General features: G+C 38.1%; 1 protein-coding gene across 3 annotated transcripts in view; it reads left to right on the top strand.

Moving 5' to 3' along the window:
* The window catches only part of WIPF1 (WAS/WASL interacting protein family member 1), a 106589-nt gene extending 87011 nt beyond the window's left edge, over positions 1-19578 (top strand). For all 3 annotated transcript variants that reach the window (XM_019727473.2, XM_019727474.2, XM_019727472.2), the window contains exons 4-8: positions 4671-4868; positions 7165-7935; positions 11719-11931; positions 12668-12781; positions 16463-19578. In XM_019727473.2, coding sequence (XP_019583032.2) covers positions 4671-4868; positions 7165-7935; positions 11719-11931; positions 12668-12781; positions 16463-16518 — 1352 coding nt within the window. In that variant the 3' untranslated portion in view covers positions 16519-19578. The remainder of the gene's footprint in view (positions 1-4670; positions 4869-7164; positions 7936-11718; positions 11932-12667; positions 12782-16462) is intronic.
* The last annotated feature ends 6697 nt before the right edge of the window (positions 19579-26275 follow it).

Raw genomic sequence — 26275 nt, 5'->3', positions numbered from 1 at the left:
GCAAAGCTAGCAGAATAAGGAACTGTATCACTCATTGTAGGCCATAGCTCCAATTTGGGTTCCCTCTAATGCAGCAGGAAGCCAGTATAATAATTCTTTGTCTAAGACATACACAGCAGCGATTCTCTCAATTATTCAAACCCTTTCTGGAAGTTAACCCTTTGCTCCTCGGACCACACATCAAAAGACAGTGTGAAATGAAAAGAGCCCTAGTCTTGGAATCAAAGGATGTGGGTTTGAATCCTGGCACATCCTTCACTTACCTCTCCAAGCCTTATTGTGTTCATTTGTAAAATGGAGATGGTAATACCTGTTCTGCAAATTCATTGTGAGCATCATATGGGACAATGCTTGTAAAAGTGTTTTGTTGTTTGGAATGTGAAACTCAAGTGTAAGATACGATTTTTAGGAGCTTGGAGAAAGAGGAAATGAGATCACAACTTTGCTTATCTATTGTAGGTCTGAGATACTTTTTGGAACAAGGCAGGGTGTGTATAAACAAACAAGTACTCGCCATACAGGGCTACTTATTAACATTTACAACAGATGAAAAATTACACATGACTAGAATCTACTGGTAGTTAATAATCCGGCCTCGAGACAATCTCCTCACATTCCTAGATGTTTCCACTGCCAGCCAGATGTCCCCAGAACTCATCCTAGACCACAGATCCCGTTTGGATTCAATAGGAAATAGACAAGAGAATAATGATGCAGAGTTTTAGCCAAGTTGGAGGGTAAGAAGGGCTTAGGAGGAATTTATAGGAAAAGTGCCTAATAGGTAGAGAAGGAGAAGCATGAGATTAGATAAAAACCTTGGTGTGGGAGATAAATAGAAAAGAGGAAGACCAAGACAAAGGCCTTTGAGCATTGTTCTGTCACCAGGCAAGGTGGTGCAAATGAGAATGTACCACACCTCGAAAAGGAACGAGGGGGTCTTTGACACGGTTTTACAAAATGCCTACAACACTGGTGTCGTTATTGTATAACCAATCTCTTAGTCCTCCTGAACCTTGTCACAAGATTCTCCCTGGGGGGAATTCCAGCGCAGCCACTTCTATCTAGGGAGCTGTAGTCCAACAACTATTGAGTCATGCTGCCTGGTATGGATGGGGCCAGAGAAGTTCCACAAGCAGCCAACTTCAAGGACAGAGCCCAGTGGTTCTCTCCACTATGAGTGGGAGGCTAAGCTCCAGAGAGGTGAATGTGAGTTCCCCAGATGATGAAAGAAACTGGACAGTCTGGGGCCTTGTCCTGAATCCACTAGTGAAAACTCATTATTATGTTCAAGGTCCACTTCTACTCCCATTAAATGGAAATAAGTGTTAGTTTTTCTCCCTTCCAGCTGCTCAGTGATGCACTTTTCTTGGTGGACACAAGATGCAACCCATTGGATGCCCTTGTTTTCCATATACTTAACTGGACACCAATATTGTTGTCACAAGTTCTTTGCAAGTGATAAAGTCTATCCGTGGTTTTATATTTGTTTGCAGGTGAAACCTCCCTGGGCCCTATATCAAAATGTTGACCATGGTTATGCGTGATATAACTCTTGAAGTCAGCCTTGTCCTGCAATTTAATTACTAACAAAGTGACCAGGAATCAGTTAGCTATCCTAAACTACTTCAGCTTCTCTACTGAAAGATACTAATGGGTGATGTCTGGTAGAGCATTGATCTCTTTGAATGTTTAATACCAGGTAAAGGTGTCCTATGTCAATGCAGCATTCCAAAATGTGTCATTCATTAATGAATGATGTTTGAATGATAAGGTTATTTTTAATATTATTGGCAATAATTAAAATTAGTAAAAATTTTAAATTTTATATGGAAGCAATTTTGCATATGCTCCATGGAATTCTTACTATAATTTATCTTTTTAGGTGAAGTAATTATTGTGAGCTTATTAGCAGATCATTCTTTCTATCAGCAGAGCTTTCATAAGTATCCTGAAAGCTCCATACCTAGAAAAGATACAGAGCTAACAAAAACATGATAAATCTAATCCAGAAAAAAGAAAACACAAATGAATAAAATTAGAACTTAGAAAGCAGATAGAGATTCAAAGCAGATTTTAAAACATTAAGGATGTTACAATGAAGTTATATGCTAACACATTTTGAAATCTTAAAGAAATTAATTTTCTAAGGAAAGCATAACCAAATTTACTTATGAAGCCTCAGTGATTAAGGAAAAAGTTGAAAACTTCATGAAATTACTTTTCTCTAAAAAATTTTAGAGCCATATGATTTTATCAGTAAATTCTTTCAGATTTTAAGAAGCAGCTAGTTCAAGTGCTATATCAATCATTCATTCCCAAACATTGGAAGAGATGGAAAGCTATCTGATAGGTGTAATCAGACTGGCATGATCGTAATATAAAAATTTGACAAAGGCAGCATATATACAAAAAGAAATACTATATATCTCTATCTCTGTATCTATAGATAGGAGATATAGAGATATAGAGATGGATATAGATATATAGATATCAGTGTCCCAGGGAACGTGTGGCAATGTCTGGAGGCATTTTTAGTTGTCACAGCTTGGTGGGGGAGGGGTTCCTACTGACATCTACGTAGTGAATGGAGGCAGGGATGCTGTAAACAGTCTACAGAGAACAAGACAGCCACACACAAAGAATTATCTGACCTAAAATGTCAGTAGTTTCAAGGGTAAGAAACCCTACTATAGATAGATCACTTTGATCATAGATGAGAAAATACTAACTAAAACATCAAAAAATCTAATTCAATAAGTATATTAAAATAATAATTCACCAAGACCAGAGTTTTTCTCATTTTTAATGTTTGAAAGTATATAAATGTATCATATTAAGTAAGGAAAACCATATAATCAATTTAGTAGATCCTGAATAGATATTTGATAAAATTCCATGCCACAGAAAGTCTTAAGAACCTAAAATAGAAGGATCCTTGCTGACTGAATATTTAGAAAGAAGAAAAAAATTATTTCAAACCGATTGTAATTTTGAAACAGTAGAGGCATTCTCATTAAAATCAAAATATGTTTTCCTTTAGCAATGTTAATAATTTACATTGTTATAGAACTTCAGTCATCAAAGTTATTAGTCATATAAAACAGAAATAAGATATACAACTATTATAAAAGAGGGGGCAAAAGTTATTATTTGCAAACCATATGTCTACTAGAAAATCCAAGATGATAAATTTTTAAATAAATTTTAATTTAGAAAATACAGCAAAATGGTTGAGTTGATATCAAATGAAATTTCCTGATGTCAGTAATAAATAAATCACAAAATATAGTAGGAAAAACATTCCTTTCACAATGTCAACCAACAAAAATATATTCAGTTACCCTAACAAGAAACATGAGTGACCCATATCATGAAAATTACAAAATTTTACCGAATAAATCAGAAGACATGGAAAAATATGCCATGTTTCCATAAAGTCTAAATATTATAAAGTGTCAGGTATCCCAGATTAATCTATAGGTTTTCCGGGGATAGAACTTTAAACAACGTTTAACCTCACAAAATGTACTTCCATACAATTGTTAAAAGACAATTTTTTAAAAAGGGTACAATTATGACTCTCATACAGATATAAAGTGAACATATATCAAAGTTTTTATTTAGCTCATTAATTAATCAATATAATGTTATCAGCTCAAAGGAGAATTCAAAGCACCGCACATATAAGTGCTGAAATTAATTTACAAAGAGGTGCAACATAGGTTAATAATCAGTTGCATTTCACTGACCATAACCAATTTTCATTTCTGTGGATAAATATCATTTGCATTATCAGATTTTACAACTTACACAGTTATAAAATAGCTCAAAGACAATGAGAAATTACCCAGAAGGCAATTGTTTGCCCATTTCAAGAGCTTTCACAATATTTTGGAAATAAATGCAAAATAATATCTCTGTACTGTCTCAAATTGCAAAGGATTTTAAAAATGTTAATCCTAGTGTTGGGCTTTATGAAATTAAAAAATTGAAATCAACCTAAAAGGCCATCAAATAAGTAGATGGTTAAATAAATTACAATACATTCACGTTCTAAAACATAATGCAGTCCTTTAAACTCATGTTTTCAAAGAATATTTAATGACATGGGAAATGCTAACAGTAAAGTGTTAAGTGAAAAAGCAGGCTAAAAACTGTTTAGTGAATTTTGGTCTTAATTTTAAGGAAAATAATAAAATAAAATGAAAAAAATACTAGCAAAATAAAAATACACCAAAACGGTGGGTATTTCCAAGGAGTAAAATTATGGGATATTTTTTTCTTCTTTTTATTTGTACTATGTCTTGTCTTCTCACCTTTTATTACATCTGCCCCTCCCTTGAGGCTTACTTTGTTTGAAGATCCTTTTATTTGCCAAATAGATATTAACTCATATGGCAGCTAGCCAGGTGGGAGGTGTGGGGGCAAGTCATCATCTATTATCAATTCTTTCACCACTGGACCTGTGACTGCACGGAAGTGGAAAGAATCCCCTCCTTTTATGACCCCAGGGGGTGGGGTGAATCCTTAAAATCCTGCATTTTAATGAAATCCCAGTTGTCTACCACAGGCCGAGGTTTTATCATGATTGTTTGCTTGGGCTAGGACTGGTGAAGTCCTCTGGTGGTGTGTTCATACATGTGAAAAGACTGTGTTTTCTTCCTCTGCAGAACCTAAAGGAGCTGGTGCTGGTGGCAGTGGTGGCTTTGGTGGAGGTGGCGGATTTGGCGGAGGAGGTGGCAGCGGTGCTGGTGGTGGCGGTGGCAGCGGTGGCAGTGGCAGCTTTGGAGGGGGTGGACCTCCTGGCTTGGGAGGACTGTTCCAGGCTGGAATGCCAAAGCTGAGATCAACAGTCAACAGAGATAGTGGTAAGGAGAGTTCCTTGTATCTTAGTAACTGCAAACAAGGTGGTGTGGAGGCTTGACATCCCCTCTAAGGCACTGGGCCCTTTAAAACATTTTAGGTTGCTTAAAATGTTAACAGTTTGATAAGAGACTCTATTTAACATCTTTTTTTTTCTTTTTTTAAATTAGTATCAGACAGCTCCATCCAGCTGTTACGTATTTGTCCAGTATCCTTGGGGTAACATGTACTTTTTTGTACTTTTCTAAAGGGTGAGCTAGAGTGGGAAGAAAAGAAAGGAGCAAATGGAACTTGCCAACCCTGGAAACTGCCTGGCAAATTCAGCTTTCTTTGTGAGGTAGCCTGACCCAGCTGTCTAGTACAGCAAATACTTGTGGGCCACTTTTCAAAAACACTATGAAGCATGTTATATGGAATATAATTACATACGAAGTTGAAATTTAAGTGAGTGCACAAAATGGTGTTCCAGAAGTGTACATGTTCATAGTATACTGTCCACACAATGGATCCTATCCATGTAATGTGTCCTGTTTCCCCGAAAATAAGACCAGCCAGACAATTAGCTCTAATGTGTCTTTGGAGCAAAAATTAATATAAGACCTGGTATTATATTATATTATATTATATTATATTATATTATATTATATTATGTTATATTATATTATATATTATATAAAACCCGGTCTTATAGTAAAATAAGACCAGGTCTCGTATTAATTTTTGCTCCAAAAGACGCATTAGAGCTGATGGTCCGGCTAGGTCTTATTTTCAGGGAAACACGGTAGTAACTGTAGCTTTAATCTGAGCTTGGAAGATATAACTTATTACAAGTTGGTGACATGGAAATATACCACACAATCAAGGAAAATATAACTTTTTTTCTAGTACTAAAGTCAAAATATTCTCTTTAGAGTTCACATTACTCCACTGTATAAATCCACCTGAATGTCTGTCACTGTGCGTTGGATAAAATCTGCTCTTTCTGGCATTAGAGGCTCTTTCTGACCCAGCCCCTGGTGGTTACTCAAGCTCTATTTCCTAGGGTTCTCTTTTCCTTCATGCTCATTGTGCCCAAGGCACACAGGTCTCAGTTTTTTCACTTGAAGCTCATTCCCACTTCATGGCTTTGCACTCATGAGTCTTCTGCCTGAAGCATTGCTCTTCCTCTTTTTTCCATGTCTTCAGCTCAAACATATCCTAGCCTTTCCAGGGACTCTTCATCTCATCAGCCTATTTTAGTTTCTATTTAATACTTATAACAGAGACAATTTATATGTTAGCTGGTTTGTTTATCTCTCCCACAAGAATATAAACTATAAGAGAGAGGATTCTTTCTATTTTGTTTACTCCTCCAGCTCTAGCATCTAGAATAATGGCTGGCATATAGCAAGTGCTCAAAAATATTTGGTATATTAATTAGCTCATGGTTGAAGTGGTAAAAGTTTTTGGGCTAACCTTTTTTTTTTTTTTTAATTACCTTGGGTTCCAAGAGATTCTGGGGTAGTGATTTGAATTTTTTCATAACTTTGGTTTCCCCTTTAGTTATTCCCTTTGTTGAACCAAAACAGTTTAATATTAATTATGTAATAGGGTTATCCTGCCCTGCCAATATGGAAGTTGACGTTGACCCAGTAGGAAAAACAAGTTGTGTAGTTGCTTACTTCTTTGCAGATTAAGCCCATCCACTGGTATCCACTCTTTCAATTAAACTTCGACGATTTCCTTTGCTTTTCTTAGTTCCTTATTTCAATCATAATTCTTCCATTATATTTTTCCACCTTCTCTTGGGACTTTCTCTTCAAGGAGTCTAGGTAAGTCCTCCCACATGAAGATTTATATTGGGATAACTAATTTCTTCACCTAAAATGGCTAAATTATTTTTTAAGCCTAAGAGGTACAAGGGCAAGGGGACGGGGATGGTGATGGAGAAAAGAAAATCATCAGCAGAGATCCCATGTGCCACAAATGTCCTGTTTTTGTCCTCTCATAATGAATAGGGGTCTCTCCAGAACTCTTACCAACTTTATCCTGGTTCTTGCCCATACAAAATACCAAGAGATCGCTTTAAAATCCTTTTGAAAGCTGACAGACTGTAGAACCTTAGACTGGAAGGCAAACAGAGCTGTGATCTATTCTTCTTCCTCCAGGAAAGACCACACCAAACCTGATTTATATAAATAGTTACCAATATTTTACAGCATCTAGGAAAGGACTTCCAGTAGCTGGGAATATATACTCTAGTTCCCTGGTTTCTTTAAAAGTTCCTAATTTTCTAACTGAAATGTTTTTCCTGTTCTTCAGATTCTGGAGGAAGCCGACCCCCGATTTTGCCACCAGGAGCAAGATCCATATCTGCCAAACCTTTCTCACCCCCAAGTGGCCCAGGGAGGTTCCCTGTGCCTTCTCCGGGCCACAGAAGCGGACCCCCAGAGCCTCAGAGAAACCGAATGCCTCCCCCGAGGCCCGACGTGGGCTCAAAGCCTGATAGCGTTCCCCCACCAGTACCTAATACGCCAAGACCCATTCAATCAAGTCTGCACAACCGGGGGTCCCCACCAGTGCCTGGGGCTCCCAGGCAGCCCAGCCCTGGGCCGACTCCTCCCCCTTTCCCCGGAAACCGAGGTGCTGCTTTTGGAGGAGGCTCCATCCGTCAGACCCCTTCAGGCTCCTCCTCACCCTTCTCCAACAGGCCTCCCTTGCCCCCTACCCCGAGCAGGGCCTTGGATGACAAACCCCCTCCGCCGCCTCCTCCAGTGGGTAACAGGCCCACCATCCACAGGGAAGCAGTCCCACCTCCGCCCCCTCAGAACAGCAAGCCCCCGGTGCCTTCCACTCCGCGGCCTTCCTCCTCTTCACAGGCCCCACCTCCGCCACCGCCACCCAGCAGGCCCGGCCCTCCCCACCTGCCTCCAGGTTCCAGCGGCAGTGACGAAATCCCAAGGCTCCCACAGCGGAATCTCTCCCTCACTTCGTCTGCGCCTCCCTTCCCTTCACCTGGACGTTCTGGCCCTCTTCCGCCCCCGCCCAATGAGAGACCCCCTCCTCCAGTGAGGGACCCACCAGGCAGATCAGGTATGGCAAGATACGCGGTGAGGTGTCTCCCTGAAACCCAGCCTGCCCAAATGTCACTAACGATCATATAGATGAATAGCGTCCAACAAGAAGCTTAAGTGAACTCTCAGACTGCTTTCATCTGTTAAGTGACACTTCACACTGTATGATTTCATCTTGACCTCATGTAAACAAACCTCTGAGGAAAGTGGGACTGATATTTCTGTCTCCTTTAGAGATGATACAGAACAACCAATAAAGTTAAATGATCACAAGCTAGTCAATCAGACATTAGAACTTTCATCTTCCATCTCCCCATTCTACTACCCTGCCTCCCTAAAGTGATTTCAGATGTCTTAATTGGGCAAATAAATTCCCATCTCCTGCAGGAGAGCCCCATTATCTCAACAAGAAGGGAAGTTATTTAAGAGCTAATGAACTTCTGTACTTCCCTCTCCATCTGTCAAGCTTTAAGGCCACTTCCCTGCTCATTAAAGACAAATGTTAGAGTCCATTTTGCTGTTTGTTAATATCTCTGGCACATAGATTCCTTGGAGAATCAGATAAAGGTATAGGCTTTTACTTCATAAAAAAGACCATAAACATAAACTCAAAATTTGCATGCTATTTTACGGATTGAAGGACCTGCTGAAGTCCATCTGTGCCCTTGGCCCAGGGCTGAAAAACTTGAATCTAAGGGAAGAACTTTCTGAGTATGAAATGAAATGTAAGGATTCCTCAGGCTTTATACTCACTCTACTAATTATAATAGGCACTTTTTTGTTTTACATTGGTTGTTGATGGATTCAGAGGAAGTATCTACTTTTTAAATTGAACCTTATCGTACATACAAGATGTTTGGAAATGGGGCATTTTTTTTCCTATGAGAAGCTAACTGACCTATGATCCTGTGACCTCAGGAACCTAATAAACACTATCCTTTAAACCAGTAGTCCTCAAACTTGACCACATACTGGAAATCACGTGGGAGTTTTAAAAACCTCAATGCCTGGGCCCCTTCACCAGGGTTTCCGGTTTTGTTGGTTTAGGTTGCCAACAGGGCATCAGGATATTTGGATTATAATATTCCAGTGATTGTAATGTGCAGCAAAGTTTGAGAACCACTCCTTCAAACTGTTCTGCCATACAGAGTGGACGACAAATATAAGAAGTTACTAGTCCATTCAATCCAACCCCTAGACATTGTGGCGTTCATTAAGTATTCTTCAGTGAACAAACGAGAACTGCTAGTCAGATGAATGAAATGCAGTGTTTTGTTTTCATCCAAAAACTATAAATTTTCCCCCAAAGTGGTGGAGGAGTTGTTTGCATGGCTCTATCAAATGGATGAATAACAGATTACAAATAAATCTTCCCCAAAATAGGATAGGCAGTGGTATATAATTATAACATTTATCATTCCTTTCGATTACATGTCATATCTGTTTATTATAGAAAATACAGATAAGTGTGAAGAAAATAAAAATTATCTATAATCCTACCACCACCACCATCCATAAATAATCATTGATAACATTTATATATATCTTTTCAGTCGTTTAAAAATGCATATATACACATTTACAAAATTAGTATCACATTACATATATTGTTTGGTAATTTGCTTTTTATTTAACATCTCATTAACATTTTCTGATATACAACCTAACTTTTAATGGCTGCATAATATTAAATCCTACAAAAGTCCCTTGATTATTTAATCCCTCACTTGGTCATACAGGTCATCTCCAGATTTTTGCTATTGTGGACAATGCAGGAATATATCCTTGTAGCTAAATATCTGTGCACATCTCTGTATTTCCTTTGGATGAATTCCTAGAAATAGAATCTGTAGGTCAGTGGGAGTGCATAGTAAACTATGGATTTCATAGGCACTGCCAAATTGGCCTCTAGAAAATTCCTACCAATTTAGATTCCCACAAGGAACATGATAGATCATCAAGGACCACCTGTATTTTGAGAGGTGGCTTGGCTCCATTGTTAGAGTGGGCTTTCGAATTTAACAGGTTTGTAGTCAAATCCTGGTGCTTCCTCTCAATAGCCTCCTGACTTGGGCTTCTTAACTTTCCAATACTTCTGAGGCCTCACCTACTGTCTCTACACCTCTCAGGGCTGTTGTAAGAATCAAATGAGGTAAGTGTGTATAGTGGTTTATCTTATTTCCCAACATAATGGTCATTTTTATTACCATGCTGCCAATGGGAAATAGAAATCTGTTTTCTTTTCTATTATGCTTGCCCAGGTCTGGAGCAGGAACCCAGAAGTTTGGAGAAGTGGGAACATTAACATTTACTTTTTAAAAAGTCAATCCAGTTACGTAATATGAGGCCCCATAATACTGGAAGTCTAGTTTGCATTGAGTGACACTTACGTGGTGGTAGTACCAGTGAAGTTAAGCTCGTAGAATGAATGGGAGACACTTTTCTCTGCAATAATCTACTCCTACTGACTGAGACTCCAGCAATGACAAGCAGATGGGGCAATAAATAAGCCCTACCAGGTGAGGCACTGAGGACTCCCTGAGAGACCAACTAGGGCAAGGAATGCCCACCACGTCCATCAAGCGTCTGAGCCAAGACTCCTAGGCAGGGATACCAGCAATGGGCGGGTTGTTCCTTTTAAGGTCCTCTAGTTGGATTCTGAATCTGCAGTTAACAAGAGATGTTTATATTTATAGTGCCATAAGATATCGTGTTACATAGAATGTCAGCATCTGACAAAATGTCAGCATCTGGAGCACACTACTGAAGATCAGGAATAATAACTAAGGCCATTTTGGTTTACATGGGGAAATGCTGACGTTTCTTTTCTTTCCAAAATTTACTCATGACCCAAATAGCCTCTGCATTTGGAGGATGGGAAAACAGGTTCCTTTGTATTATCAAAAAGAGTTTACTTGGAATTATTTTCCAGAAACTTTAAATTTTCTGATTATATCATACCACTGCAATTTTAAAAAATGGATTCAAATATTTATGTAGTACTTTTTATTTGCTTTTTCAGTGATTATTCCTGGCAGCAGTGCTGTGAGAAAGGTGACTATTTGGTGCTCTTTTGTGAATAGGAAATCAAGTTCCATAGGGTCAGCAGCTTGCTCAGGGTCAGGATCCTGCACCAGCATTCCTGCTCACTGATTAGCTGTCACTCCCTGTGTTAATCTGCCTCCCAAAAGAGGAAGAACTAAGAAGGAACTTCTACTATTCTCAGGATGACTAACATTTGGTTTCCTGATCCCACTTCTGCCTAGAAACAGATTGTTGGCATCATAGAAACATGCTTGTGCAATTAGCAATAATACCGTGCATTTAAAAAACTTAATCCCTCTGAAGATCTAAAATGACTTCATATCTTATTCTTTTTTAAAAAATTATTTTTTAAAACAGCATTTATTTAACACGTGTCATGCCACAGTAATTAGTTCAATAGCTATTTAAAAGGACTTTAAAATGTGTTTTAAGTATGTATACGGTTGTCAGTATAAACAGATTGTCACCTGTTCTCAATTTAACTGTGTCATCTCCGATCTCAATATTAATTCAAAACCAAAAGAGCTATTTAGCTCCAAATATACACTCATTTCACATCTGTGTATACATATGTGCATTTCTGAGTTTATATGTGCTTATTCCTTTCTCAGCTAAATCTCCTAGAAAGTTCCCACCATTTCTCCATGTTCTCTAGTAAAAGGGCATGTATCCAGCAGGCACTGAATAATTGCACGTTGATGACAGTGATGTAGGATATAAAGTATTGCACTAAAGGTCGTCTTTTCTTTTGCTCCAGGCCCTCTCCCACCACCTCCTCCAATAAGCAGAAATGGCAGCACGTCTCGGGCCCTGCCTGCCACCCCACAGTTGCCATCCAGAAGTGGAGTAGACAGTCCCAGGAGTGGGACCCGACCTCCCCTTCCTCCCGACAGGCCTGGTGCTGGGGCGCCTCCCCCACCTCCACCATCAACATCAATTAGAAACGGTTTCCAAGACTCTTCATGTGAAGGTGAGGTGTGGGCCCAGCACCTTGGAAATATACAAGCTATCGGGCAGCAGTTGAGTGGGAAATTTTTTTGTGTTTATTTGTGTGTTTTCATTAACATTTCTTGTTTGTATGACCCTCATTTGTTACCATGCTGCATTGCTCCAATCTACCTAACCATTTTAGGGCCCGCCATGATTTCAAATTAAAAATAGTAATCTCCCTCCTCCACTTTTCAAAATGGCAGATCATGTTTCTCTGTTCATTCTTTGAGTCTCATTCTGGTTACCTTTCCAGAGTTTCCAGAATTCTGAAAAGAACCAGTTTTGTAGCTTAGCTCCTTACTACTTACCTTTTTAAACGGTTTGTTATATAATAAGAGACCCGATGGCCTGCAGATATTAAGCAGCTTACCTCTGCCTGTTATCAGAGGGTCCCAGTTATTCCTTCCACTGGTGGGAGGAATAATTAAGGTTTCCCAAACTTTAGCCCCCAGCTCCTGAAAGAGACTGGCTGGGTCTTAGTCACTCTAGTTAAAATCAGTTGGCTCTGTCTTTGATTGATTTACAGACCAGTATATTTTTATTGATGTGCCAATCAGTGACATTTGTAGCACTTCCAGCGTTTCTCTAAACTTCTAGACATGAAACTAGAAGTGATCTCTTCAGTTCTCTCTATATTTCATTCTGTGCCTTTCATTACATAAGTCTTCATAACAGATTGTCTGTTACTGAGGATGCTGTTTGTTTCTTTTCCTCAGATGAGTGGGAAAGCAGATTCTACTTCCATCCAATTTCTGATTTGCCACCTCCAGAGCCATATGTGCCAATGAACAAATGTTATCCCAGTAAATTGGCAAGAAATGAAAGCCGGAGTGAGTATTTCTGCAAGGGCTTGTGGCAGCTTCCTATTGCACAGTCTGGGTTATATACAACTGAGGGTTGTATAGGAAATCCAGGCCTCTTGCCTGGAATGGGGAGATTTCAGAGAAATGACTTCTGGATTTGGAACCATCTGAATTGTGATAAACTCCCCTTCCACACACGATGGGGAAAATGGAGATATCTAGAATGCATATGAGAAATGATTATTTTAATGTGTCATTACAAGCTCAAAATACTTTTGCGTTGCTAGTAGATTAAATTTTATTATTTTGCTTCTTTAGACAATCATCCCCCATTTCAATCTTCCTAAGATGGCACAAAATATCTTATTAATTACAACAAAAACTCACAGTAACTGCTTTGATCTTTTAAATATAATTATACCTTTACAAAGCATTGCAGGAAAATTTTAAGTATACTCATAATCTCTCTACATAATAGATATTTTCATTTTACCAGGTTCTCTTCTAATTTTTATCCTTCTTGTTCTGATTAAGTTATATGGTTATAATTATCAAGCACAGTTTTTTGATGGTAGGGTTTATATAACATCACTTAGTAAACACTTCCCTATTTTATCACATGATTTTCGTTATACAGATTCCATCATGTCAGCATATAATAATTTAACCATTATTGGACATTTAGATTGTTTCTGATTTCTTTGTTTGTTTGTTTGTTTTTTAATTTTTATGAGTTTATTTGAACCAAACTGATGACATATGCCAGGGAACAAGATCACAAATACTCCCTGTTTCTGTTTTTTTGCTAATATACATAATGCTACCATAAAGAAGTGAATCGCTTTTACCATATTAAAAACAAAAAATCACGAACAGGAAGAGAAAATAGAAGAACTAATATTTCACAATAATAAATGTATAGAACTGAAAAAAAATAGCATGAGATAGATAGATAGATAGATAGATAGATAGATAGATAGATAGATCGATATCACTGATGAGGCTCAGACTTGTAATAGCCTTGGCTTCAGAACCAAACTCCCAAACCAAAAATGTGTGGAGAAAGTGTTTGAGCATGTCAAATAACTGTCACAATGTCCCTAGCCTTGTCCTCACTCCCTAGCAGAGCTCCTTATACATACTGGGAACCGAATGACTCTTAACAGAATTCTTAATTTTTAGTTGGTTCCCAGCCTTAGAGCAAATTAATATCAGCTGAAGTTAAGGTTGGTTAGAAGCAAAATGGCTGACGTCAGGGAGAAGAGAGAGGTGGAATCTCAGGTTAAAGAAGGAGAGAGGGACGTAAGTTGTGCTATGTATGACAGCCTGAGACAATACCCAATGTTTTATTGGGTTATTAGGACAGGTCAAATTGTGCTTTGTGCCTCTTTTGAAGAATTCAAAGAATTAGAAAATATTTTAGGAAAATTTCCAGGAGGAAATAACAGAAGTAAACAGAATATTGCTGCTTGAAAGGAAAAGTTTAATTTCTGGGAAAACTCATCTATGTGGAATGCTGCATTCCTAGTAGATATCTAATAAAAGAGGTATAACCATATGATAAAATAATCATACAGGAGTTGGAGGCTGAAATTTTAGGTGAAAACTAAATCTTCACATGGGACAAATACCTGAGGTCTGTGTATGTGTGTGCAGTGTATGTGTTTACATCATAAGACGGGCTTCTATTTGACAAGAATACAGTCTGTTTTCCTTCCCTCTTGGGTGTTAATAAATTAATTCACTTTAAGGAGTTGTTTACATAGACATTAAATTTTTTTTCCTGATTTCTTATATGCATTCTCAATCTAATTTAAATATTCTACACATATTTAAGTGAGTAACAGAACCATCCTCCCTGTCCCCTCTAGACTTTAATAGCTAAAAACATTCCCTCCCCCATCCTATCTTTAAGACGGTATGAAACTTGAGGACTGGACTATGTCCTGCTTACTACTGCATCTTCCTCGAGTGCCACAAAGCTTGAAACATGGTAGATGTTTAAAACCATTTCTTAAATTGGTGAATTATTTTCCATTGTTCCCAAAAAATGTTTTTATAGATTTACTTTAAATATTTCTAGCTTAGTGCATGTTTAATATTTTATAATGACGATAGATCATCTCTCTCAAAAAATAACTAAAGTGCTATCAAGTGGTTTTATTCTGCTCCTATAGCTGCCTTTGCCTCCAGGCCCACAGCCTGGTAGGGCACCCAGACAACCCTGAGCTCTGCCACCTAATTACATCTTTGCACAAGGCCAGCCTTTGTTTTGCTAACCACTTGTAGTATGTCAGTTGCTGGCCAGGGCCTCACGACAGATGCCTGGTTTACATCTAGATGAGTCTTTCTTCAGATGTTTGCCCAAGAAAAGACTTGGTTGGGATGGTAAGAGGAACAGGCAAGGTAATGGACTGCCAGTGTTTTCCTCTGACTTTTATTGCTCAGAGATTTGGTTCTATCTCAGAAAATCTGTAAGCGGGCTACTAGGGTGGCTGTTGAGATGCCTGCTGAGGAATCTGTTGGGGAAAGCCCACTTGAGGCTCAGAGCAGTGGCTATAACAGACCTATTCAAATGACACGTGCCCCCAGTAAACCTGTTCACATCTCAGCACCTTGCTCCATGCCCAATAACTGTTAAGATCCTCAGAAAAATGTGTGTGGGACAAATGAATTTCAAAAATTGTGAATGGATTTTTAATCCTGGTTACAGTGCACGGACAGCCCACAAATATGCATAGCTTTTAAAGGAACAGTATCAACGGAATGAAAAGGCAACCCCTAAAATGGTATAAAATATTTACAAATCATGTATCTGATAAGGAATTAATATCCAGAATATATAAAGAATTCCTACAATTCAACAACAACAAAACAATCTATTTTTAAAATGGGCTGAATACTTAAATAGACATTTCTCTGAAGAAGATATACAAATGGCCAATAAGCACATGAAAAGATGCTCAACATCACTATTCATAAGGGAAATGAAAATAAAACTACAAAGAAATACTTCACACCCATTAGGATGACTTCTATCAAAAATGCATTGTTTAGGGGCATCCCAGTTTCGGGTACCCCCTCTCGTAAGAGAGCTGTACTTTCGCTTTAATAAAAATCTTTGCTCCTCTAAAAAAAAAAATAATGCATTGTTTAGAAATTAGAAGATACCTAAATGTCCAACAAGAGGATATTTGATAAATAAACTACAGTCTACCTATGCAGTAGAATGCAGTGTGTCATTAATAATTCTATTTGTAAAGAGTAATGACTAGAAGATGTTCAAACTGAATATATCATCCAATTTTTTAGAAGACAAAAGGGATTGTTTATATATGGAAAATAATGTGTTTGGTTGTCTCTGTATGGTGCAAGCATGGGTGAATTTTTTGTTTTGTTTTTACTCATCTATATTTTCTAAATCTATAATAAATACATGGTATGTTGTGATAAGAAGGAAAGCGTTTTTTAAAACTTTCTTAACTTTGTGCAAGTACTCGGTAGCCAGTGGTAGATCATCCTCTAATAATGTTCGTTCACATCCTTATTTACTTCTTCCCTTCACTTCTCACTTCTTATGCTCGTTATTTCCAGCTTTGGTCGTAGGAGGTGAGGTAGTGGGTACCTTCGCAAACATCCTTGAGTTTCTATGATGAGAACATAACTTTTCTAACCAAAATTTATGTTTTATCTATTTTTTTCATCAAGGTGGATCCAACCGAAGAGAAAGGGGTGCTCCACCCCTTCCTCCCACCCCGAGGTGATCCTTGCCTGCTCTTCGCCACCCGAGCCCAAGAGCTACTTCTATTATTGTTATCGAGAGTGGCACACTCTCCTCTGCTCGTCTTCCTTTTCCCCTTCATATTGGCCATAGGGAAGAAGGGAGGGTGACGTGGGAATATATGTGTGCAGGGTGGGAATCCAGTGAAGAAATGCACCTAGGTGTTTATATTGTGTATACCCTCAAAGCTATTGCTTGCTTCAACTACAGCCTGCCAGTGTTCACTGCTTGGGAGTCGATAGGCTTTTATGGCAAATAGGCAGAGATGAATTGTGTCCTAGCTTTCAACCAACCAAATTCAAACATTCACTGCTTATTTGCTGCAGATGATATTAAAGTCCCTGAGAGCTGCTTGCTTTCATGCCTTTTTTGCATGCTTGGCCTTCTGTCTGTTTCCATGAACCACAGACCACCTAAGCAAGTTGCTGAGCAAGGGCTCACAGGAAATTTTTGTGGTTATAGGTTACAGTCTTTGGCAGTCTGAGGTAGGCTCTAGGACAGAGCTGTCCAACAGAAATATAATGTGAGCCACATATACAATTTAAATATTTCTAGTAGCTGCATTAAAAAAGAAATAGGTGAAATGAATTTTAATATATTTTATCCAAAATATTTCGACCTGCCATTAATATAACAATTATTAATGAAATATTTTACATTTTTTTTTATACTAAGTCTTCAAAATCTGGTTTGTGTTTTATGCTTAAAGCATGTCTATTTGGACTAGGCATCTTTCAAGGGCTCAATAGCCACACGTGGCTGATGGCTACCATATTGGATAGTTGCAGGTCTAGAAGACAGAGGCTAACACAAAAACATCTTGTTTAAAAAACAAAAAATACAAGATGAGCTTTAGCAATTCAAGAGGTAATGAAAAATCAAGTTAGGACCCAACACCTTGTCTGGCAGACAGCTTGATCTTAGATTTTGCTTCATTATTTTCCATCTTCCCTTAATATCTGTATACAAGTATTGTTTCATAGTACCAAGGTCAGAAATTGATCTAATAGGGTTTACAGTCATGTGGAATAAAGCCATTGGAAAGAAACTGAAAGCCTGTCGGGACTTCGGGCTCAGAACCAGCTGCTGGAGCTCACCTGTCAGTTGAACTCCTGCCTTGTGTATTTGAAGTGGCTTCGTTTGTCTCCTGCCCAACTTGCTCCTCAGGGCAGGGAGGCTCGTAGGCTCTGTAGTGGGGGGAAAGTCAGGGAAACGTAGCAAATCCGAATGCGGAAGAAGGGACCAGATTTAGGTAGATGGGCAAACTCTAAAAATCTAAATCTGATGCTTATAGGGTTGTAAAAAAGAGACCGCTACTGGAAATTGGAGGGAATTTGTTTTCAATCTATCCGGGAGAATCATTTGCTTTGGATCTATGCAAATAAGGCTCCCAAAAGGACCACAGGGAACAGCCAGCCTTGCCTTCTGGTTTTTTGTTTTTCGTTTTTTTTATGGGTTTTTTTTGTTTTTGTTTTTTTTGTATGATTTTGTTTACAGACTTTACTGGGACTAATTTTTTTCAATTTAGATGTTTTATATGGTTGATTAAGTTTAAAATTACCATTATTTTTTAAAAGCACATGGCCACATATGTATATGTATATATACCTATATACCTAAATTTTGTATGATGGTTTCGGTGCATTGCTCATGTATTACTAGGAGATGCTAAGAAGAAATCAATCCGAAGAAAAATTTGAAAGAAGCATTCCTATTTATAGAATAAATATTTCATTTATATAAAAGCAAAAGAACTTAAGAGTTCTAATAAATGGGATGTCTAATAAATTATGATGCTACCCATTTGAATATATTGTATTTTTTGTAACTTTCCTCGTCAAAGTCCTGGGCCTAGTACATTAGACAACTTGGGTTTTTCTCCCCTCTCCTCTACCATTCATTTGTCTTTCAGTCACTTGGGGCCCTTTACCCAAAAAGAATCAAGAAATATAAAGGTATAACAAGCTCCGCAAAGTATTTAAAAAAAACAACACAACTTTATCTCCAGTATTTTGGTAATACAGCAGCATTGTTTTATTTTGGATTCTTCAATCAGATATCAACAGTTGATTAAAATCCCTATGAAAAAGCGTAATGTCCCAGTTTAGAAAAGAGGCCTTTCTAGCAAATATGACAGAGAACAGTTTGACCCCAACAAAGTGGATCTAAATTTTGTAAGGGGTAGTAAGACTGGCCAATTTCCTCATATATCCCAACTTTGCAGGTACTATCCTAAAGTTTGAAAGAGGGTCACAGCTCAAAGTTGCTATTCACCAGGACAGAGATGTTTTAGAACATGGGTTTTAAGTGAATGTTTCATTAATACACCAGTATCCTTGCTTTCAAAGTTAGCAACCTAATTGTATCCAAAACTTTGAATAAGTTCTATGCTAAAATCTTCAACTATAGCAAATCACAAAAATGAATCATTTTCTTCCCTAAAATCAGAGCCTACATGTTTTTTCCACAAAATTTCCAGATAAATGTATTCAAGATGCAACAGTATTTTAGCATTCACATATTTTATATTGAAATGTATTACATACAGTATTAAAATTCAATGTTCAGTATTTATTTCACTTGCATTTTATTTAGTAAAAGCTGAAAAACTGTTTAATCCAATGGTGCCTTACTTTGTGATTTGAAAGAAATCGACTTTTTATGTCTACGTAGCAATTACTGGCATATTTGTAAAAACTGTTAGACCTTTATATTTTAACTTGTAATACTGATTTTGTTATCTTAGTAGCATAAATGGGATGATTAAGGTGCCCAAAAATTTTTGGCATGAAATTAATTTCTCCCTGTTTATAGTCAGGGATTGTAAAGGGAGAAAAAAATGTTTTTCATACCATTGCACTATGTAAACATGCACATTTTGGTACCTATGTCATCAGGATAGTTTAGATGGTGGGATAGAGTCTCTCTAAGACATCTGCATCTTTGTAATTTAGCCAGACAATAAATAAAAGCAGAATGATATGAGTGTTAACTGGTGGTTTTTATTCAAGTATTGTCTAAATAAATATAAACGAAAAAGCAAGTGTCTGTTTTCTGCTTTATTTTTGGTAAAGAAAGACATTCTCAAAAAGAAGAAGGTTTGTATTATTCATCAAACCTGTAAATATTTATCACATCCACTTTCTAATACCTTGTTTGTTTTCCCTGAGAACCTGTCTCTTAGTCAAAATCTGTTAACGGTTTACTTGAGGCAGATGCTTCTACTCTAAGGTAAAGATGGATGGTGGAAGCAATGAAAGATGAAATTACAAAGAATAACATTGACACTGGTAAACATAGGAAAGGCAAATGGGAATTGAGGAGGCCTGATAATTTTTTAAATTATCTACTGTGTATGTGTGTGTGCGTGTGTCCGTATATCGGTATAGTATAACGGTTAAGAGATTAGGAAGACCTGGCTCCATCTCTTACTTTCAAGTCACTTAACTTCTCTAAGCTTCAGTTCCCTTATATAGAAAGTAAGCTATCTTACAGCATAAATAAGGGCATTAAATGAGATAATGCTCTGAGCACTTGGCCTGACTAATTCTAAGCACTCTAAGTAAGGGATAGCCACTATTAGTATGAACTGGAAACAAATATGTACATGATGATGTCAAATTAACTGGAACCAAATTGACTAGAAGGGTATTTACTAGTGTACTTTTGAAGGAAAGGGACAATAGCAGAGAAAATATCCTTATCAAAACGCAAAGCAATCTCTAGACAAAGGTCATCTCACAGGCTGTCAGTCCCTTATATCTCACAGGCCTGGAAAATGAAAATTCATGTTGCTTCAGTCATCTGAAAAATTATTAGATTCAATTTGATATAACTGAAATTAAGACCTGGAAAGAACCTTATATATAGGGCAGCATTAGAATTTATTATCCATGGAACACTTTTAAGAGTAGAAGGGGATGCTGAAAATAATTGCCTTGGCACAGCAGGTATAAATGAGGGCTGCCCTGGCAAATTGGGCCTTGTGGTCACCCCTCTCAGAGGTCATCGCGTCCAACATTGTGTTCTTACAGTCGGGTAATGTAAGGCCCCGAATCACATACTACCTATAGAGAAGCAGTATGACTTTTCACCATACCACACTCAGTTCTTTATAATCCTTCCTACCTGTAGCTAAGGTCTCTGTTTCATGTGTCTTTCACATTTGCTAATAAAAATCTCTCAGAACCCAGAGAATTTATATTTTTAACAAACTTAAAGGTCATTCTGATGCACATTCAGGATTCAGGACCACTGTTCTAAATCTTTGACCTTGCATTGGGCCATTAAAAAGAATATACGCATACACAGAATATATGAAATCATATGAAGATATGGCCAAAGGAAAGGCCAAATGACAAGTCACAGAGTGAGAGAATGAGCCTTGGACACACAAACCTGGATCTGAATCATGGCCCTGCCACTTGCTCCCTGTACATCCATAAACAAGTTATTTAAGCCCCCTGCGTTCTAGTTTCCTCAACTGTAAAATGGTTCAAAAGCTTAAATAAATATACAAAATATATGGCATATGTAAAGCACTCAATGAAAGTTAGTTTCATTCCATTTTCTAATCTTTTTGCCATCAAACCTAGGCCATAATGGGGGGGGGGGATTCATTGCTTCAATGAAGTCTGATAAAATTTAATTACAGGATTCTTACGGAAAGAAGTCTGGACGGCATTAGACATTAATCTCAAATTTAACTTAAATCTCTGACCAGGAAGATGGCTGCCAGAACACCTGGAATATCCATCATGGACTTAACATAAATGTGTTTTAGTCATGAGGAACTCCTACTTTTTTCCTGTTTGCTGTCTTTCTTAGCAAGTTAGTAAGTTCAAGGTTACCTGCCAGAATGCTATCTATTTCATTCAGATAGGTCCCTGAAACAAACAGCAGCAGATAATGGGGAAAACCCTAATGCTTTATGGAGCTGTTGTATTCCGAGATTCATTTTTACATTTATTCATTCAAATCACCAACAAACACAGATTAACTACTATTTAAGCATTGGAAATACAAACATACACATCATTCAATAGAACAGTACTAGTCCTAGAACCAAGGGTGTGCATTTAAGAACTTCAGACAGTAGGCACAGTCCCACTCTATTACTGGTTCTGGAATGTTCTTCACCACTGACACTGGGTTGGCTGTGTGCATGAAAGGGAAATTCCCCTTGGTGCTTTCTGCTTAGAGTTACTCTTAGAGCAAAGGCATGGATAAGTCCCAAATGAGACTACCATGGAATAAACAGAAAAACATTGAACACAGAAGTGAAAACACAGTAATTTCATACCGTCAACACGCTACCTAATTTACGTTGCTTGATGACAACACTTACGTATTGTCTTTATTCTTCCTATAACCACCACCAATTATTGATCTATTATGTACTACAAACTGCTAAGATATTTGCAAATATTATTGCATATGTTATTATTAATTTTTGTGACTTTACACATGGAAAAATCCAGGCCCGAATGGATTAGAAATTTGCCTCAAGCCACTTGCCTTGAATGGATCCAGAATTCAACTCAAGACAGTAAATAAATTTGAATGGGGAGTCATAACATCATTGTCAACTTTTCATTTACCAGGTTTAAAATATACTGACATTTCATAAAAGCAAGGACGTTTTAATAAGACAACACTAAGAAAGACCTAATCTTAGAATAAAAGACAGTATGCTCAATTGAATAAACATAGCTTTATGGAAAACTCACATTGTCCTTATTTTCCTCACTGGGCTGTGGACTGGCTGTAGTCGGGACCAGCATATACCACCCAGGGCACGTTGCCTCTTGTAAGTGATCTCGTTTCTTTCCGTTCTCCTGTTCTTTACAGCTTGAAGGGTGGTCGTAATCCCTACCTTGAGGTTTTTAAAGGGATGTTATATACCTGAACTCAGCTCATCTTACCAGCACTTGCTACCTTTTAAGTGATCTTGAAGGAGCCACTAGAATTCAGACGTCATTTCATTAAACACAGACTTCTGAACATCCCCGTCTCAGTCAAACTGCAATGTGAGCAGTTAATTTGCTCCCTGCGTATCTCCTTTCCTTTATACTGTCCATTACCTGTGGGGTATTTCTTCCATTCATATTATACATTTTTAGTATTTAATTTATTGTTTACTCTCCTTGAAGTTGGCAAAGTCACATGGTTCTTTTAAATTCCAAGTAATAGGACTTGCTTTTCTTTAGTGGCCAGAAGTAAACTTTGTATCCTTCGCCTCAGTCTTACAACCTGGGACTTATTCACAGGAGAAATGAAGGTAGAGCGAAAAGACAGTCATACTCAAAAGAAGTGAAGTGGTTCTACAATTTTAAAGCATTTTCACATATATTACCTCATTTTTACCCCACAGCAGCTCTGTGAAAGAGAGCCCATGTTACAAACACTGGGCTCCGTCCCTGAGAGGTGACATGACTCAAAGGTCTTGCAGCTGGTGGGTAAAGAGGCCAAGACCAAACCGTCTGTTGCAAACACACTCTTAAAACTGTGTTTTTACCCTTATTGTCTTCATTCATTTGACAAATATTGAGCACGTTCTCAATAATGAGAATGAGCACATTCTCAATAAGTCTAGAACGAGGCAGAATATATGTGCTATTCAAAGGCTTGAAATAACGCGCCACGAGGATCCAAAGCAGGTACAACTCCTGTGAACTTGGTTGAGCTTTACTGTCTCATACTGCCATCCATTTTCCTCCTCTTTCTGAGTCAGACTTGCAGTGTTTCTCACAATGAAAGTTAAGGCCCACCTCCACCAGAATCAGCTGCAGTGCTTGCTAGAAACAGATTCCTGGGCTTCTTAGGCCTCCCAAAATAAAAATCTCTCAGAACCATGAGAATTTGTATTTTTAACAAACTTAAAGATGATTCTGATGCACGGTCAGGATTCAGGACCACTGTTCTAAATCTTTGACCTTGCATTGGGCCATTAAAAAGAATATACGCATACACAGAATATATGAAATCATATGAAGCTTAAATCACAAGATGGCATTTACTTTTTTGTCATATTCATTGACTCCATTTAACACTGCCCTATGCATGCTGATTCATTAGAATGTTATTTGTCTCTAAAATGCTTCGTTAGAAAAATATCTCTGTCTATCTATCTAATGGTCTATTACCAAACTCTCGTGCTAAGAGTGATCTTATCCTCTCAGCCAAAGAAAAATTGTATAATGACAGCACCACACAGCCCAGGCCAGGCCATATTCTGTACTAAATGTATGTCCTACTGTGTTATCTTGAATTAAGAGTGTTTGCAATGTGGTCTTTCCATACCATTTTCTGGTGCATTCTGGGAAGTAATTTTGACCCACAAGGCTATCAAGAGATCACAGTGCAGGTTTTGCCATAAAGAAATATAGAAGGACATCGTGGTAAATGTTAAATTTTTTTAACCAGTTCAAGATGACTTTAAGGAAATGGTTATAACAGAGGGTAAGGAACCACACGAAGTCAGGCTGGTGGAACCCTTCTGACATTATGATGGGTATCATAAAAGTCCCTGCTACCAAGGGGGACAGACAAACGTCATGACTGGCAATGGAAAGAAACTATGGCTTGTGAGTTCAGGAGACCTAAAGAGAAAAGAAAACCTACTTAACAGAAACCCCTGGATTTGAGGACTTGACCAAATGAGCCTGTTCACTTGGGCTCCCCTGGAACACACGCCCCTGTAGTTAACAGGGAAACCTATAGCGTTACCAGGATTGGAGCTTCTACTTGCCAGTGTTTCACTGTAGCCACTGGAAAATAGTTACAAGATGTTAGAGCAGTGGTTCTCCAACTTCAGAGAATGACCTGGATGGCTAATTAAGACAGAGTCCTGGGCTCCACTGCTAGAGATTCTGATTCAGCAGGTCTGGGTGGAGCCTGAGAATTGGCATTTCTAACAGGCTTCTAGGTGATGCTTGATGCTGCTGGTTCTCAGACCATACTTTGGCACTGATCACTATCTATAATAATGGAACACTTTTCTTTGCATTCAACCAATATGTATTTATAGCATCAAACCTAAATACTGTGTCCATTATCTGCATCGTGGTTGAAGCAACTTAGCCGACTAAAGTAGAAAACCAGTGGACATGGTATTGTTGTACCTGAAACAGAATTATAATTACCTGGTACTCTCTCTTTGACCGTTAACATATCTATTCATCTTTTTTGTTGTTGTTTTTGCCTTGCCTACATATCATGGGGGGTGGGGGTGGAATCCACATGTTAATAAGTTGTTAATTATGGAGTTTTAAAAATCAAAACAGCAAATGTCATGAAAAAATAATTCATAAAAGCTGACAAGCCTTCACCTTTAATCATCAGTTCAAGGTTAAATAATGATCAGAATTCTTTCAGTTGCAGTACTTATGTTGCATCTTGATGTTTGACTATTATATAAATATAACTGCGCTATTAGGCTCTATTTTTCATTGCAGATGAAATTGATGCATCTTTGTGTGGTGGAGTCTGACATAGTAAAATTGTTACTCTCTAGGTAGGATATTCATAAAAATGTAATTATCGTAATCAGAACAGTCTTTAAGCTCATGAGAGGGGATTGCCAGATTTGTGACTGGCAGTTTTCAATCACTTCACTTATAATGAAGAAACCTAAAGCAGCCTTGGAAATCACTCATGTCTTATAGAGGGAAACCATGCTGACCAAACAATAAAAAGTGTTGGGAGATGGTAAAGAGAACTCCAGTTGGCTTCTTCTGCCTGGGTTTGGGCAGCATTGGACGGAGCCTTTTAACAAATTTCATTCAGTGCTATTTGCTGGGAGAGTGTTTTGAGAAGAAAGATATCCTAGAAAGACCACTGTTACTGATTAGAATGCATTTATCATTTTCTTTGTTGAGTTTATAACTTGCTGGAGGAACAGCCCTGGAGCTGCTGGGCATACACTATGCCACCTGGGAAAATGTGGCAAGTCCTTCAGTGGGATTCGGCCCTTGGTCCGATGGAGTCTCCAGTGTTCTTAATGTCCCAAATGCTGGTGTAGGCTGCATGTTTAGTAGATGTAGATACCACAGACAATCCTATGTCGGTGGGCTAGAGAAATGAAAACCAAGAAAATAAAATTCATAGGCTGTTCAATGTGAAGAAGAAAATAATCTATTCAAATCAGAAAGCAACTTTGTTTTTGATTCCCTCTGTCCCTTTTGAAATTTTTCAGTGGGAGAAAATTCTTCCCCTGCCACTGGATTAAAACATCCATCATCCTATGACTTGTTTTTAAACACTATTAAGTAATAAGAAGTCCTACAGGCACTTTAAGTCTCCCACACAGTCTCAATTTAAAAGTTAGAATATTCTATCTTGTGTAATAATCAACTCTTGGAATCAGATTTAAAGGTGAAACTTTTTCCCTTCACTCATCTGGGGCCTTCTGTAGCTCCAGAAACCAGGGAAGGGGAACACTCTATCTAGTGTTTCCAACTGTCTGCCCCATTTCACTAACATGGTTTTGTTCCAGAGTCAAAGCAGGAAGAGGGAAGAGAAGTAAGTGGGGAAGAGAGAGGAAAGTTCTAAATTGGCTGGTTGTCTTACTAAGTGGCCTCTCTCTTTCTGGGCTAGGCAATGATATTGAAAGCCACCTTTTCCTCATGTGGGGTGTTTTCATGGGTTTTTCAGAGACCCACTAGTCCCCCATTGCTGGGGACCTCTCACCTGAAGTTCCCTTGATCAACAAAACTCAGCTTTGTATCAAAACTCCAGCT

This window comes from Rhinolophus sinicus, linkage group LG01 (assembly GCF_036562045.2).
Source record: "Rhinolophus sinicus isolate RSC01 linkage group LG01, ASM3656204v1, whole genome shotgun sequence".
In the NCBI taxonomy this organism is placed as follows: domain Eukaryota; kingdom Metazoa; phylum Chordata; class Mammalia; order Chiroptera; family Rhinolophidae; genus Rhinolophus; species Rhinolophus sinicus.
Note: the sequence above shows the minus strand (reverse complement) of the source record. Positions and strands in the feature narration are given on the sequence as shown.